Genomic DNA, 16,894 nt, shown 5'->3' on the forward strand with positions numbered 1-16,894 from the left:
AGCACAAAAGCTCCGCAAGCAAACTCGAAGGTATTTTAGGTAGCCTGATCGAAACGCAGAAGCGCTGGTCCGTAACTTCCCGGGTACGAAAGGAAACTTGCAGCGTATTTCGAGAATAGCAAGCGCTCCGCGTCCGCAGGACATGGCTGGTCGTGCGGGAAGTAACTCGCGTTCAAACTTCAACGGGGAACCAGCTGAGCGGTCGCGCCGAACGTCGGCCCGAGGGTACCGCACCACGCTGGACTACGGCGGCGGTGACTGGACCGCACCCGGTCACGCGCCTGATCGCGACACGAGCCAGAGCCAGGAACCCAGTGTTGAACAAGTTTCAGAGCACGAAGTACACGCCGACGTTATGGCTTCCAGCACTGCTTCCGAAGGTAGCTGCTCTGCGGAGCAGCGAGAGTTTCTAACCGTAGAAAGTTACCGACAGCAGAAGAACGGGGAGCAAAAACCTGCTTCTGACTCTGGCTGGAATAGAAACGATGAAACAACGGAGAGAGCATCCAGAGATACGCAATCCGGAGACGCATCTGGCATGAGCGTTACAGCGGGCGGCGCTGTGGCCTCCGTTTCGTCGTCACGGAGCTCAACGGAGGCGTCGACGCCGAGGTGGCTGCATCTATCAAGGCCGCCTTCGTCTGCGGGTAAGAGTTCTGCGGAATTCTCGGAGCCAAGTGGAGCGGCTCGGGAGCGTGCGCTCCGCCGTCGACGCGAGTGGAAGCGCCTGGCGTGGCGCCGAGAGGCCATGGAAATGAACCTTCTCGAAGAGCAGTTCAATAGATACTGTGAGCGGATCCTGAGTGCCCGCGGCTTTTCTCGATCCGAAAGGGGCGCTGCAAGTATGCTCCCCGAATCCATAGCGCTCGCCGAACTGGCAAAGCGCTACCAGCGACGTGCCTCGACTGGGCAGCGCCTGCAGGGACTATCACCAGCCGAGATTCGAGAACGCCGCAATGCACAAAAGCGGGAAAGCAAGCAAAGGATCCAACGATATCGAGAGGAGCGGGCTAGTTTGCTCCGCAGGTTCATCAGTGCATTCAAAATGGAGTTGGGTGAACTGGACGACGACAACGACAACGACAACGACGAGATGCCTACCGAAACTGGCGAGCACGGGCGAAGTGCCGACTCCGCATACGGTGTGCATCGCGGCGATCTCTCCATAGCAAGTACCCAAGAGCGGCCATTCTCGGAGTATGCCATCGCGGACGCAATGCGCTCGAACGCGAACCATGTCCGTCAGAAAACACGACTGCAGGCAGGTAGCCGATCCACGGCGGAGGCGCTTCAAGATATGTCAAGTTTTATTGCAGAATATCGGAAGGATGCTCTCGAGGATATGCTATTCGGTAGTCGGCCCCGGAGCGATGCTGCGAATATGGCGATCGCAGAGCTTGATGGAAACCTGATGCTGAACCAGCAGCTCATTGGTGATGATGATACTGGCCAGCAGCTGCGAGAAGCGAATCAGATTGTCTCGGAATTACTCGCAGAAATGGATGCAAACGGCCCACTGGTGTCGGCCTGGGATCTGAGCTTGTTGAAAACTTCGGGCATGAACACGATCATGGTTCAGAGCCCGAGCATGGGTCGGCTTCTTGTCGGCATACAGGTGTTCCAGGGGCTCTTCACGAGCGAGCGAGCAGCCAGGGTTCTGGGGATATCGGCGACTGTCGCGCGCAACGCGCTCGAACGCCTGCACAACAATGGTTTGCTGTTGGCGATCCCGCGGACAGCGCAGCTGAGTAACGAATACGCCTATCTGGTGCCGGAGCACGTACGTCGCATCCCGCCTCACGTTATCCTGCAACTGGCGACAGAACGCCCAACGCACAAGATGGTAACCCTAGTTGACCTGGATTCGCATTCGGTTGCTTCGGAATCCATGATGATCGAGGCCAAACAGATCCTCTACCGCGTAGAACATAATTTTGTGCAAGAACTAAGAGAACGTCTCAGTCGCTTGCAGTTGGAGTCTCGCTCGGATCAACCGGATGTCTGGGATCGGATTCGGATCTACTTCGACGAGCTCAAGGATGACTTTTTCTACGCCATAGAGGTTGCGCGCAACCATTACGGCATCGTTGGCGTTTCCGACTTTGTCGCCAGCTTCTCATACCCGATTCGGTACTTACTGAAAGCCGAAGCTCGTACCGGCATCTTCAGGGACATTTACGAGCGATTTGAGCCAGCGCTGCGCAGCTACTTGACATCACTGAACAGATTGGGACATAACTTGTCACTATGGACAAGAGATGTCGGCACGTCCGCTGGCGACGTCGTCGCGCTGCAGCGCCAGGTCGAGCACGGCCCGAGCGTGGCCGACTGGCATCGTCTCTACCCGACCTGTCTAGGGAATGAGCATGCAAGCGACGATGCGCTTAGCTCAGCGTTGCTCCTGGGCGGTACAGTAACGTCGGCGGCGATGCCTTCCCCGCTGGCGGAAGATGCACCCTGTGACTCGCTGACCTTGAGCTTTCCCGACGAAATCGAGCACGCTATCCTATCCGGTCTGTGTCTGTCTCGAGCTTGCATCGACTCACTCGATTACGAAGAAGCCGAGCGAATCCTGGAACAGTTACTGGAGGTATGCACGCGGCATTCTCCGATCATTATCCCGAAGAGTCAAAGCGCCAGCAGCAGCGCCCCGAGCAGTACGGCAGTGGCGCCGCTGGGCCCGCGCAGTTTCTTTCCACATCAAGAAGTCCACCTGTTGATGCATCCAACGATTCATGTGGCAATTCTGGAAAACCTGGGTCGTTCGCATGCGCTGCGGGGTCGAACGAAAGCCGCTTGTCGCTGCCTGGCGCAGACGCTGGCACTGCGTCGGCAACTGGGCCAAGAGCAATCCATCCCCTATGCGTTGACGCTGATCTCGTTCGGCGACTCCTTGATCCGTGAACACCAACTCGAAACAGCGCGTACAGTCTTCGAAGAGGCGCTCTCTATCTTCGATCGCTTCGTACACCGATATGCAGAGCGTTTTGAGCTTTCCTCCAGAGCCGAAGCGCTCTACTACCTCGCGCTCCTGCACTTTGTGGCCGGCGATGAGCGCAAAGCCATTGAGTTGTTGAACGTGGCCCTAGAAGTGCTTGATGCTCGACATAGCAGTAACTTTATCTGCTGTAGTCCGCGCACCGTGCTCACACTCGAGACCATGATTTACAAACTGCTCGCCCAGATCTACATCGCTGCCGGGCGACGCGATCGGGCGCTCGTGCTGCTGCAGAACGCACTGAACCTAATTGCTTCCACGTATGCCAGAGGCATCGAAACCGGTATTCACGGAGGCAGCCAGTCGCAGGATGAGCGAGCGACCCGAGATCTCGTCGACGTCCTGAGTCAGCTGAGCGTCGACGCGGAATCGAATGCACGTTAAAGAGACCGCGCATCTGAGAAAAGCTTTGTAAACGACGCACTGTTTTGTGACCTGTATACTGGGCGTCTCTGTTGCATGGTCGCCTTGCCCCGTGCAGGCGCAATGCCCAGTGCTCCAGCGGGTGGTGGAGGTGGTGGTGATGATGGTGATGGAGCGCGCTTTGCAAGCGCCGCACCAGGCAGCATGCGCATTCTGCGCCTTGTAGCTGACTGGCAGCTAGCGTCTCGCAAAGCAGGCGTGCCGCTCAGTCAGCTCTCCTGGGTAGCAGACGAAACCGGCGAGACGCTGGTCGATGACGCGATCGCCTGGAGGTACGGTGGTATCCACCAGGCAAAGTACCAGTTCGCGATGCTGGCTGGACTTCGACCAGAGACCCGCAGCAAGCGCTGTGTTCCCGGAACGGCTGCATGGAGGTCGGTGTCCGCTAACGGCACCAGTGCTGTTGCCAGGTTTGCGATAATCGTCCCGAGAGTGGCCACGCTCCGCTTCTGGGTTGCTGCTGATGCAACCGGTTCAAGTTGCGGCCGCTCGACGGTATCGCTTTCGACCCTGAGCAGCTGCTGTTTCAGAGCGGGACCTGGCCATGCGAGCACCTCGCTTGGGAACAGGAGCGCCAGTTCGGGTGGCAACGTCGCGTCTGGAGGTCGCTGCAAAAAAGCGGCAGCCGCCTCGGCACGCTGTAGGGCGTCGGTTGCATCCGGAGACAGAATGCCTGCAACGGTGCGTTTGCGAATCACACCCGTGTAATGGGTGCGAGCGGTTAACTCTTGTCCGAGATAGCAGCCCTTGTCGAAAGCGATCGCTCCAAGCTGTTCAAAGTTACATTCGAGCGGTAACGACTGGCCCGGGACCACGTCCTGAATGCCCTGCGGAATCGCATGGAGCACGCGATGTGCCTCGGCAAGCCAGTATGAATGATAACAACGCTTGTGTTGGCCAGTTCCAGGCATCGTTGTGCAAGCTGGTGTCGACGACGTTAAGCACTGCCAGCGGCGCATACCCAGCACGGGGGAGCGCGGGTCGATCGCATGCATCTCCTCGTGACCGGCAGCGGAAACACGAGTTTCAACCTGTTTCACTGTCCCAGAACGAGTATCCGTGTTTGAACCGCTCCCCTGGTGTGCGAAAGCTTCCACATACAGCGTCGCAGGCAGGTGTTCCCATGCAACGCGCGCTCGCATTCGGTGCAACGTCAAGTGGCGGAGTGCGAGCCCCACGACTCGCCCGTCGATGTCCAAGTACACGCGCTCCGGGCCGTGAATCCATACCAGGGCTTCAAAAAGCATTCTGCCACGTCTATCAAGAAAGCAAGTGCTCGTACAAACCGGTCCCTGCTCGTTCGCATAGCGTGTCAAGTGCGCGGTGCAGAGACCGTGCAGAAACGGGGTTGTGTCGGGGCCACGGACCAGGACGAGCGCACGTCGCGGCCTTCGCGGTGTTGCTACCCGAGCGAATAAGTGTCGAATCCGCGGAAACCCCTCATTCGATTGCATCGCACGAGTGTCAGATCCAGTAGCTGCTTGCGTCGAGCGCTACCCAGCACGTTTGCAATAGACGCTGTTGTCGAGCGTTCGACAGCGTCGCCGCGGCTCGACGCTGCTGCAAGACTCGAAGGACTCGCTTACCCAGAGCAGTGAACACTGAACCCCTGTGTACCAGCACAGTCTTTTGGTTCTCCTTCGTTGTTCTCGCAGGTACTCAATAACAGTTATGGGTTGCGTACCTGGGAGAGACCGGCCGCGCGATGCGTTTTTGACGACAATGCTGGCATGCGAGCATGCAGCTGGACTTGTTGTACGGTCAGCAGGAGGATACATGACCCTGTGTTTCGTCCTTATCCTGAACGTGGTGCACTGTCAGTGGAACTTGTAAATTCTCTATGTACTTGACTGTCTCATCGTCAATCCATTCTGCTCGATACGGTCTCTGAGAAATTCGAAGAAAGCAGCCATAGGATATGAAGTTTCCGTACCTTTCATCTGAGCTGTGATGAAGCGACACAACTAGCCAAAGAAACAAATGCGATTCTATAGGAACATGTCGCTCGTTGAATAACGGATAATTGATGTCGTACTGAAACAGCAACGCTGATTCCAGTGGGTATGGATGCTCGTCGCACCCGATGAGACTTTCTTCAGGAAATATGGTAGGGATGGATACGCGCTCCCAAACAAGAGCAAAACGCTGTCCTCAGAGAAGAGCACAGTGTGCATTCCGACCACACCAGTATCAGCCGCGATGCAATCGTGTCGTCACTTAGAAATCCCGAAACGAACAGGATCGCTCAAAAGCTCATCCTTCATCGACGCAGGTCGTGACTTCTGTTTCCGTTCCTCTTGCCTTCTCTTCGTCGGAATCGCTTTTCTTCGCTCATTAGCGGTCAAAGAGTAGGCAGCCTCGAGAGGCGTCACTTTGCTCGTTGCCCCAGCATATTCCGTCCAGTTTAATCCCGTCGGAGGTGTCTTCGCTATTGTTAGATGCCACGGCTACGCTTGCGTACGCAATAGATGACTCGTGCGCATACGTGAAAACGTCCGTCAACCAATGGTTCTCCAGCTTCACCAGCAGCGAAATACTGTGCTGCAGTCCGGCGTTTGCGTCGGAGCGAGGCGAAAGACCGCGCTCCTTTCTATGGGCGTGCTCGCGACACAAAAGGTGAACGAAGAGGAACTCGTGGCTTAGTCGACACGTACGTACTCTACGAAGGCGGACTTTTTTCCTACTGATTATCCAGTGCGTCTGAGTCGCGAGGCAGCAAATGGATACAGAGTACAGCGCTCGCATCCACGTCATCCCGCCATGTGAATGTGAGCTGAAACAGCACCGGACGAAGTTGAGGCGATCCTCCCGAAAATGGGATGAGAAAGGACGGCAAGGGAAAACATTCGGAGCGGAAGCAACAATCTCATACATTTATCCAGGCCACTTTATAAGAACACATCAACATGGAGAATCTTCCACAAAGTGTGGTTCAGGACGCCATCACGCATCGTGTAGCCTGTTGCTCCAGGAACGCTCGCACAGCTTCTCCAGTCTTGACGTATCTCGTCATGCAACTGTTTGGACGAGCTCCGGTCGCAGGGATGCCAGGTGTCAACATTCCTCTGGAATTTCTCGTTCAAATCTTCATACGAAAACTGATACTGGGCACAGAGGATGCAAAACGACCAGATCGTAGGATCAGGGATTCGTATAGATTCACTTACCAGAATACCTCGACGTTTCGCCGTGTCATCTCAGCAACTGAAATATGGTACACAGTTCAGGTGCCCAGAAGTATCAACCCAATCTCAAGGATCAAAACGACATGCGAGTCAATGTAGTGCGCTTCATGAAACGCACAATGCAGCGATGGTTTCCGTCGTACCCTCATTACATTCACCCAGAAAAGTCGGGACAAACCGAAGGCGCTGTCCAGCGGTGTGATAGAAGCAAATAGCAGACTGGTGATGGCGGAAGCGATCGATATGGTAGGGAAAGTCGCTTGAGATCGTCCAAGCTCATGGTGTCACCTCTGACTGCGAGTCGGCGAAGGTTGCCTCTAAATAACGAATGAAACGTGATGCCTCTCTTCCGTGCATCTCTCGCTACAACTCTTTTCTGGACGGAGCCCGCGAACCCGAAGCGAATTCCCTACCCCAAGTCGGGCGCTCTGGACTCCTCAGACACCTATACGACGTGATGCGCATGCCCTACATCATGAGGCATCACATCACTGCAGACACTTTTGTGGAATACTGTACGATCTTTATTGTGAGCTGCGGCTGATCTAAGCATGAAACTAGGAAGCACTCACAAAAAGTTCGCATGGAGCATAAGCGATACGATTTCAGTGTTTCTCGTTTCCAGGCACGATGCGGAAAAAGGTTTCCGGACAAGATGAAGCGCTGCGCACTAGCCATTTTCATTCACTTTTCTGAAACTCGAGCCTGACCCCAGCAACAGAACTCGCTTTCAACCGATCCGGGGAGAGGAAGAGAAAGAATTCGTGGTAGGTATAGATCCGGGGGTTTCGGGTGGTCGTACGCGTTGCCCCAGGCCCGACATCACAGGCACGGCGCCAAAGACCTGAACAGAAAACAGATGAACCCCCTCAACTTTTCCAGGGCTCGGTATCATCCCACATCGGGCGTGACAGACGCCAATTTGCATACGTTCAAGTGGAATGACGGTGTCGGGAACCGTCTCGATGTTCTGCGCCCCGTACCGATCGGAAGCAGATGTTATGTGCGCTTTCTTCGGAGCGTCGATGATCGTCCCAGAGGCTCACACGGACGCTCTCTGGCAGGAGCACATGAAACGCGCGGGGATCGTCGCCTGTTTCTGTCGCATGAATGCAAGCAGCCTGCAATCTCTAACTTGTCCAATGCATTGGAAAAAGGAAATGCCCCATAACTCGCGTCGGTTGATAGAAGCTTCCAGCGCTGGACTTGCTGGAATGTGCAGGGATTCCACACCCGATCCCTTGACGAGAGCGCAGAACAAGTGCAGGAATTGATGCTGCTCGACTCCCATCGTTCGATTCATTGGGATGTATACGCAACACGGGCACAGCTGCAAAATGAAGCAGCATAGGAGAGCGCAAACAGATCTGGATGCTTCAAATGGCATCCGATAAGCTGATCGAGTCTCAGCTGGCGAGGCGGTAGACGGCAAGCCGCTCGCTACAGTATGCTTGGACGAGCAAGTGTCCACCCGAGCACTTTCCGCACCGGGCATTGAACACCTCGATCAACACCAGGACGTGTCTTGCTCGTCTGTAATGTGAACGGGTTTGTGCTGAACTGCACTCCAAGGTAATCAATTTTATCTCTCTATGCACGTATTGTGCGGAGACGCTACTGACTTTCGATTCAAAAATCAGTGCCATGCGAGAAAGAGCACTGGGTTCTCGTTTCGAGCACGCCACCGGTACGGCACATTCCAGGATTTCAGCAAGCCTGGAACGCTGCACGCAAAAATGACGTGAACGATTTTGCCCGGTAATTGGAGAACAAAAATGGTGTTCCACCATTCGATATTACAAAGCATACTGGTGCAGTGGGTTGCGCTATCGATGCACCCTTTCGATGATGAGTGGGTTCCAGCGGGTCAGTTCGTCCGCGATGCCGCCACGTAGCGCTCCTATGCAAGGGGTGCGAATGCTCCTGCGTACCCGCGGGCGCCAGATGACGGGCAGACAGGCAAAGTGACCGACCGATTGTCCGTCCGTCCCGCTGAATGGCTGAACGCGTGACTGTCCGTCCATCTGCCTGTTTGTCTTTTTCATGTTAGGATTGATAGCGCCAGCATCGGGGCGGCAACGTTGAGGTTTCGGGATCATCATGCACACACAGGGTGATAAACTTTACGCAGCCCCACTCTGGAGCGCTTTCATGCCAGCAGCCTCGGATATCTGCTCGTACGTCGGTACACCATACATCTCTCCGTACAGAACCACGGTCGGGCGTGAGCGCAACATCCTCGTTGCTACGCGGAAAATGTCCTTCTCTGTGACTTTTTCGATCGCAGCGTACAAAGTAGCTGGTTCTATGTACTGGCCCGCGGTGAGAATTTGCCGTCCGAGGTCCTCGCACACCACGGTGTTACTCTCGAGATTCATAAAAACTGAAGCTTTGGTTTGATTCTTGGCTCGCACCAGTTCCGCACGCGTGACCTGCCCCATCTTGGCAATCTCTTCACAGATGATTTCCGCCAACTCCGGCAGGCGGCCAGACTCCGCACTCGCGTGGATCCCAAACAGACCCGAATCGGTATAGCAGTGATTGAAACCAGTGCATGACTGCACCCAGGGATGCCGATTCAGGATACCCGTATAAAGTCGCGAGTACATGCCCTTACCAGGTCCGCCAGCTGAAAAGGACCCGCCGCCTCCCAAGAGGGTGTTCAGCACCGCCACCGGAATGAGGTCGGGATCCGACCACGAGACCGCCTCACAGGCAACGGCGATCTGGGCAAGTCCGTCGCCGTCAAGGCGCGCTTCACCCCCAGTGTAATGCGACGCCATATCCACCACGGCCTTGTCCGCGGGTGGACGTGGCAACCAGCCCAGGGCTCTCTCGGCAACGCGCAGCAGCTGCTCGTGGCCAATACCGACCGCTGCAACCACAATATTGCCTGGATTCTGTAATCGCTCGCTGAGAAAACGTTTGACAACTTCTGGAGTCAATTTCTTTCGCCTTTTTTCGTTCATGAAAAGCGGTAGGCCTAGATAATGTCAAAAGATTGGTTAGTATCACGTTCTTGTTTCACGTAACGAAATGTGGGTGCGCTCCGACACAGTCAGAGCCTCGCGACCTTCGAAAAGGGTTCCACTCTGCCTGCTCTAGCGCGCATCCGATGGATTCTCCGTGAGCTGGCCGGCTCGATATCATCGAGCGACCACGAGGCGACACAGCACGTGCCGGCCGGTGGCAGCCGACTCACGCTTCTCATCCGAGCGAGAAGCAACATCTTATTCTCCGAAGCGGTACCAGCGGTGCAGGTGGCAAATGCGTGAAAGAAACGCACACCCCACCGCACTCTCTATGCCGAAGTTGCTTCGGTTGCCACCAGCGAAAATAAATTTCACAACTTACCTAGTGTGTTGCCCTGATAGGCAGTCGCGTGGAGCGCTTCCACCAATTGTAATTGCGTGTCCTTGCCCATCGCGTGTTCCTGTTCGTATTCGATCACTTTGAGCGCGTCCTGCAACTCCGCTCGGATGCCATCATCGAGGGCGGCGGAAACCTCCCCGTACGCCATGAGCTGCGGACGCACTGCCGCCTCACAGACAAGGTTTATGAGCTCAGGAGCGGCGTCTCGTAAGCACTCCCCAGTAAAAGCAATAGACTCGCGTGCCGCTGCACAGCCAACAGAACCTCCGGTGCGTTCAATATCCTGCGCAAGTCGAAAACGGGAGCGCTCGAGCGTTGCCGAACGGAACGCCAGTGTCTCTAGTGCGTGCGTACTCCCAGCGGTGAAAAGATCCTCGTACCGAGATCCAGCATTAAAATAAACGCCGAACGACGTCACCAGATCGTTTGCCGAGTGCGCCTTGGGCGAGGCGTTCACAGGCGTCACCACCCGCACGCCATTGTCCAGGAACGACACGCGACATCCGCTGGGTCGTGGAGTTGCTGTGGCGGCCTCGGGTGCCGGCACACCGGCCAGAGGGCTCGACAAAGGTACCTCAAACCCAAACCAGCCTTGCAACTTGCGCCAAACCCATGGCGGGCGCCCGCTCTCTGCCCCGCTTTCGCTACTCGGGGAGGTCGCTTTGAGCGTGGAGAAGCGGGCCCCGCGCAGACTTGCAGCAATGGAGTTGCGCAACCGACCCGACGGCCAGGCCGCTTCTGCGATCCCGCGAGATGCAAAGCTTAACATAACCAAGCGCAAAGGTTACTACACGCACCCTCGTTCAGCACTCGAGGGGTACTTGCTTTTCGAACGCGCCGCTTCTGTAACGCGCTACGAACGCGGCTGCTCAAGCGCGGTGTATCGCCCAGTGCGGCGGCATCGAAGGGCGCCTCAGCGGCGTCATCGGCTACTGGAATGGTGAGCACATCACAGGGTCTCTTTCTTTTAGTCTTTCAACACAATTACGTTCCACGTCCAGGTGTGTATCATTAGCTGCTTTTACCCGGGTTATAGCAGATGCGTTCAAAGTGCGTTCATTGGAAGAAATAAAAAGTCCAAGGGAATGGGACGGGTACATAAGTCGAGGCTTTTGGAGGCATAGAGTCACGGCTGCTGGACAAAAAAACGAATAAAATCTTGTTGTCGCTTACTTTCTAACAGATACGAGCACGTGACGACGAAAGAGAAGAAGCAGATGCGAGATAGGTGAGAAAACGTGTACGCGCCCGACGGGACAATGACGAGACCGCAGTGGCCCGTCGGGCACGAGTTCGATGAACCCCTACAGAGGCGAGTTCCACCAGAGGCAATAAAAGCATGGCGTTCGTGAAGCGATACTTGAACGCTGCGCTCAGTATGAGACGATATGGTGTGCTGGAGACGATATGCGCGGAGCTGAACCGTTCTAACTATGCAGGGGCAGCTTCTGCTACTCGAATTGTACCTGGATGAGCTGAAACCGATACCAGCCGGCCGGGTCAAAAAGGCTGGCAGGCATCTGTGACTGTGTGTGTATCTAGAAACTCTATGGTCGCCGAACTTTTTCCGTCTTACTTCGAATCATATTACTCGGGCGTTAACGACTCCCGGAGAACCCGGGACGCTGCAGTATCCGATCGTCTACCTGTATGTCTATGACTCTATCCGAGATTGAGAGTGCGGGTAGGAGCTGAGGTCTACCCCGACGGTTATTGGCAGCACTCGTGTGTCGGGCGAACTCTGTACCGAGTCGTCGCTCACATGCCATGGGTGTGTGTGTGTGTGGGTGTGTGGAGTGAACGCTTTAACATTCGGGACGCAGTTGGATCTCATAGCCTGCATTTGTATGTGGGTAGGATCTAAACCAAGTCTTCTCACAGTTTTCCTAGCAGTACTCGTGTTTCGGGCGGAGTCTAGATCGATTCGTCGCTCATATATCGTAGAGGGGTGCGACGGACGCTTCAGCGCTTGTCTCGCGAACTAGCAGAATACGAAGACCTGGCATGAGTGGAGAATCTCACCCAATAACGTTGCAAATGCCCACGGTGGCACACACTTACATAGAGTACTTGATAGGATCCCTTTTCCAGTATTTTTTTTTGTATCTTGGAACAGCAGCTCAAGTTCCATACAGGAGCGGCCTCTTCGTAAAAGCCGCACACGAAACAGCTTGCCCGAGGTCAGATCATGTCATCGGTCCTGCCGAGTTCACTTGTGCGATATGTCGGAAAGGTGCTGCTGAGGAGACACTGCGAGCTCTGATCGCGCCCAGGAGAGAAGCGTGAAGGACGCTCTTCGAGGGCAGGCACGCGGCGACTTGTCAGAGCACTGGTCGATGCGCACTCGCATCAGCCATGCTGGAAGTTTTCTTTTCCGGATAAATTGCGCATAGTATGCAAGCTCGATTCGTTTCCGTCTATGAAGAGTCTTTCTTCTTCGATGCAAATGTGAGCGCGGCACCGGCAATGCTCAAATTGTCCTCGATCATGCGTACTCAAGGCGGTGTGCCTGAATTCCTGCTTTTTCGAGTGCATTCGGAGGTCCATCAGCGTTTCGTGTTTGTCGGTACAGACGCATGCCAGAGGTGCAATCGGAGCCGGCGCCGAATCCGTCGAGAAGCTGCACTTGACGGGCTTGCACTACTGAGTAGCTTTTTGACGCTGCAGCCTCAAGAAATCGATGCTACAGCCCACATACGTCGAGGGCCGCATACGCGCTGTATTCTCGACGAGTCCGCGTTAAAAGCGCACACACCTTGGCGTTACGCTCAATAGCTGGTCAGCTGCCTCGCTCTGCGCAGTAGTGTACGTGAGCGGGGCTCTGGAATGGGCCGCATCTCTGCAACTGAGGCATTCAACACGAAAATGCACCCGTCGGCCGCTGGGGAGCATGACCGGGCGGCTTCAGACCTCGAATCGATCATTCGATTATCCCCTGAAAGGGTGCTTTCTTTACCCGTAAAGCTGCCTGCTTTCCCTATCCGTTTGGGAGGTTTTTCCCCGAATGCAAGTACCTCATCCTCAAATGCCACGTGAGAGGCCCAGGTCTCGCGGCATGCCACCGCGGAGTCGCTCGCTGCTGCACATTCTCCGTCGGCCAGGACGCGCCCTCTAGCGCTTCTCGAACTCCTGTCGTAAGACTTCGCTCTCCCGAGCCGCCTCGCGCGCCTCTTCCTTCAGCACTTTCGACTCCTTCTCTAATATTTCGTCCTCCTTCTTTTTATACTCTGGCTCACGTTCCACACGAGGGGTCCGGTACACTTCCTTCTCAGCAGGGTCCGGGTTTTCGTAGAGCTCCTCCTCGTACTTCAGGCCGCTGACGTACTTGTCGAGCTCCTTCTCGTCATCAATTTTCGGAGCTTCTTCTCCTTTGTCCGTAGGCTTCTCACGTATCTTTGCGATGCTTGGGGACGTGCCTGGAATGACCGTCGCGAGCAGGCCTCCCAAAATGATGTGCGCCCCTGCACGGAGTAGCGAACGGCGGTCTGGATCCGGTACCCTAACTTGCATACGAATAGGACACTTTGAGCCATTCCAGTGTTTAGGTGCACTCTTCACAATAGCTCCATGACTTACAAACATGATGTTACGTTCTCGCAGATAAAAAACGTGCAGGTTCCAGGCCCGTGTCCCACGCGAGTCCCCAAGGGTACAAGTGGATCTCGCGACGGCGTGCGCATCGCCCTCGCGCGCTCGCGGATCCACGCGCAGCGCCTCCGCGAAGGCCATGGCCTGCAGCGCACCTCACGGTGTTCGTTGCTCCGTGCGAATTGCGGTGCACGCTTTGCTGGTATGGACTTGAGCCTGCAGACACCGTGCACAGCTGACACTCGAACAGAAGGACCAACGGGTGCCCGGTGCGTCGTCTACACGAACGACAGCGCATTGCCTCGCGAGTGTCCGAGCAAATCGCAGCTTCTGCTTTGCGTGCGCGCTCGATGCATGCACGAACATCGACATCGAGGCCGATGAATCTATTGGGACTGTTCGCAGCATTTGCTGATTTGTCTTAAGGGTACAGGATCGATGAATCTACTGGAAAGGGTAACATCTGTTGCGAATTCGTTTCACGGATACAGAATTCATGGATCAATTGGGCATGCTACCAGCATTTGCTCATTTTTTCAAGGATATTGGATTGGTGAATCTACTGGAATCGTTATCATCTGTTGCAGAGTTTTTTCAAGCGTACGATCTATGAATCTACTGGGAATGCCCCGCGCGATCCCCAGTGGCGTTCTGCACGCGTTTTCGGCACCTCGGGGGCACGCCCCGCTGAGGCGCGCCCTCGCCAGCGATGCCGCCTCGCGCACAGGCGTCGGTTGCACCTGGAGCGTGCGAACGCCCCGCCCGCAACACACGGAGCGTGCCGGGTCGAGTGGCGCTGCGAGCGTGTGTCAGCTCTGGTGCACAGCCAAGCTCGGTATCTGAAGCTCATTGGACTGCACTGCACGAAAGCGGGCAGCGTGCAAGGCGGTTACTCTCTCAAACGGAGTGGTTCTATCGTATTAACCTTGAGGGACTCGGCCTCGACCTGAATTTCCATGGCATTTGTGAACGTTGCAAACACGCGCATCAACAGACTTGATTCGCTGGGGTACAGGCACCGCAGTTGGTCGCACGCGTTTCCGCAGCGCCGTGCGTGGAGTCGTGCCAGTACACGTCGTGCACAGTGCGAGGCGTCACTGGTTGCTCTGAAACCGTATACGTCATACCACCTGGCGCGTTGGTTGGCCAAAGAGTGGGACAACTACGACCAGCACTTGGCAAATCCGCCGTTTTGGGCGCACATCAGGGTGAGTTACCGGCCCCTACCCTGGGAATTTTTGGAAGGCCACGCCTTTTACGTGGAATCGATTTACACCTATGCACCGAAGCTTCCGTATCGGGCGACTATTATCAAAATCACGCGAAATAGCGACGGTGCGTTGGAAACGGAGTCCTACAAAGTCGAAGGCGTTGAACAGTTCTACACGGCTGCTTTCGATCGCAGCAAGCTCGCAGAGCTCGTTCGACAGGCGCATCCCCGGCACACCAATCGATGCGTGAAATTGCCGGAAGCATGCAATGCCGTCTTCGAATGGGTCGAAGCCGAACAGCTGTACCGATGCAAAACTCGACCTGGATGCAAGTGCATGGTACGACGTGGTGATCGCGACAGCTATCTCGATGCACAAATGACGCTCTCGGAGTCGCGCTGCACGGCACTGGATATCGGCCGTTGCCCACAAACGCATGAACAGCTCTGGGGGGCGGTGGCAGGGCCGTTCGATTTTGTGGTGCGAAAGTCGTGGAGCGACGAGGTGCCGCTGCCACCGGCTGCCATGGACTGGTGAATCGGTCACGAGTAAAGCAAGCTGCTTCGTAAAACATAACGTCCAAGGTTGTTGGATTGCATTGCAAAAGATGGATCGTGGTTTCTGTTGAATTCGTGACGGGAATCGTGCCCGAGGATTTGGATGCGTGGGCGAGCATCAGTAGCGGCGAGTGTGCCGCTACCGCTCGAGGTATTGATTTGCTGGCGTTCTCACGAACAGCATCAGAGGCTCGCCTCAAAGGGCGCTGCCGATGATAAAACGCTGGACGCCATTGTTCGCTCGGCGGGTCGCCACGGCCAGTAGATAACGACGAGCGCAACGCGTACGCTAGTGACTGCATAAAGTCGCTCTCGCAGCACAGTTGCGCTCCTCCGGCAAATTGGCACGCTGTTCTCGTTGCTCTCATATCGCGTCAACCAGGACGGTAGAGGCGATTTGCTGCGCAAATAGCGGGTTTCAGTTCTCCATCGAAACCACCCGAACGGGAACCGGGTCACAACCGAATGGCCTGCAGAGTCAACTTCTGCTCCTTCCTGGACATGACATATCGGTTTGCACTGGACAGCAACGACTTGAGTTAGATTCGTGCCTCTTTGCGTTCTCAGCTGCCATCGCATACCAACAAACAGCGCACCACGATTCGTGCGCATCAAACCGGCATGTCGCTCGATGCTCGGGCGGAAAACCTCCCGCATGGAGCGCAGCCGCATCCTCGTCAGGTATCAGCAGCATGAATGCGCGTAGTAAGCAACTTGAGGCGCTGCATGCACCCAGCTGTCCACAGTATGCACCATGACATCGAATCGTGAACGGTGCCGGAGCGCTGCATCGGGCTAGCTATCCTGCGAGTACTCGATTGTCGCCATAGACCAGAGCGCCAGCCATGGTAACCCGGCGCATGCGCCTTCTTGCCTACAGCGCTAAACGATTCTTCTCTTCGATCACAGAGCTGGAGTCGCTCCTACCGCTTAGACTCCCCGGGTATCGAGCGTATGAGTTGCGCCTGCCGCGTCGTCGACTACGCAAGTCCATACGCAGCACGCCAGGGAATTGGCCCTTGAAGGCTCGTATAAACGACACATGATTTTGAGAGAAGAAGCATGGATGATCGTGACTGGTGAAACCACGAAATCTGGTGCAGCACGCAACGCTACGAGACCACCACCACGATCACGACAATTATCGAGATGACCTGCAACCGACAGCGCGTTTCACGTATGGTCTTCCAACGCAATTGGATTCCGCGTCCAGGTGCGTGTCGTCAACTGCTTTTCCCCAGTTAATAGCAAATGTGTTGAGGGTGCGTTCATTTGAAGAAATAGAACCTAAGAGAAAGGTACAGGTATAAAAGTCAATAATCCTGGAGGGTCGGTGTCGGCGGGATCGACCAAAAAAGAAGAGAATGCTCTTTTTGCCGACCATCGAGCGAAGAACATCAAGAAACGACGACGACGACGATGACGAAGAAGAAGCAGCAGCAGCAGCAGCGCGGTGATAGATGAGAAACGGTGCTTAGCCGACGACAAAAGTCCGGAAGGCGTCTGTGGCCGGGTGTCTATTGATACACGATACCGCTGTGGTGCATTTTTGGGTTTTTT

The 16,894-nt window shown here is 55.4% G+C and overlaps 5 protein-coding genes and 1 non-coding gene across 6 annotated transcripts, besides 1 other annotated feature; 2 read left to right on the top strand and 4 right to left on the bottom strand.

Annotated features, from left to right (window-relative positions):
* Positions 1–142: 142 nt before the first annotated feature.
* CYME_CMK258C (hypothetical protein) lies at positions 143–3,382 on the top strand (the record flags this gene model as incomplete). Its single annotated transcript, XM_005536583.1, has 1 exon — positions 143–3,382. One exon carries the CDS (start codon positions 143–145, stop codon positions 3,380–3,382), a length of 3,240 nt encoding a protein of 1,079 aa, XP_005536640.1.
* Positions 3,383–3,630: 248 nt separating this feature from the next.
* On the bottom strand, positions 3,631–4,875 carry CYME_CMK259C (hypothetical protein, conserved; the record flags this gene model as incomplete). The annotated part of the gene is made up of 1 exon (XM_005536584.1): positions 3,631–4,875. One exon carries the CDS (start codon positions 4,873–4,875, stop codon positions 3,631–3,633), a length of 1,245 nt encoding a protein of 414 aa, XP_005536641.1.
* Positions 4,876–8,729: 3,854 nt separating this feature from the next.
* On the bottom strand, positions 8,730–10,747 carry CYME_CMK260C (probable mitochondrial processing peptidase alpha subunit; the record flags this gene model as incomplete). Its single annotated transcript, XM_005536585.1, has 2 exons — positions 8,730–9,589; positions 9,961–10,747. 2 exons carry the CDS (start codon positions 10,745–10,747, stop codon positions 8,730–8,732), a joined length of 1,647 nt encoding a protein of 548 aa, XP_005536642.1.
* Positions 10,074–10,649: a sequence feature (possible transcribed region).
* A 2,342-nt stretch (positions 10,748–13,089) lies between the features above and the next one.
* On the bottom strand, positions 13,090–13,560 carry CYME_CMK262C (hypothetical protein; the record flags this gene model as incomplete). Its single annotated transcript, XM_005536586.1, has 1 exon — positions 13,090–13,560. The coding sequence occupies one exon, from the start codon at positions 13,558–13,560 to the stop codon at positions 13,090–13,092; it is 471 nt and encodes a 156-aa protein (XP_005536643.1).
* A 962-nt stretch (positions 13,561–14,522) lies between these two features.
* Positions 14,523–15,314, top strand: CYME_CMK263C (hypothetical protein, conserved; the record flags this gene model as incomplete). Its single annotated transcript, XM_005536587.1, has 1 exon — positions 14,523–15,314. One exon carries the CDS (start codon positions 14,523–14,525, stop codon positions 15,312–15,314), a length of 792 nt encoding a protein of 263 aa, XP_005536644.1.
* Positions 14,816–16,810, bottom strand: CYME_CMK264T. Its single transcript, XR_002461396.1, has one exon. It is a non-coding gene; the product is annotated as a hypothetical transcript (transcript).
* Between the last annotated feature and the right edge of the window lie 84 nt (positions 16,811–16,894).

The sequence above is a fragment of the Cyanidioschyzon merolae genome, chromosome 11 (genome assembly GCF_000091205.1).
Source record: "Cyanidioschyzon merolae strain 10D DNA, chromosome 11, complete genome".
Taxonomy (NCBI): domain Eukaryota; phylum Rhodophyta; class Bangiophyceae; order Cyanidiales; family Cyanidiaceae; genus Cyanidioschyzon; species Cyanidioschyzon merolae.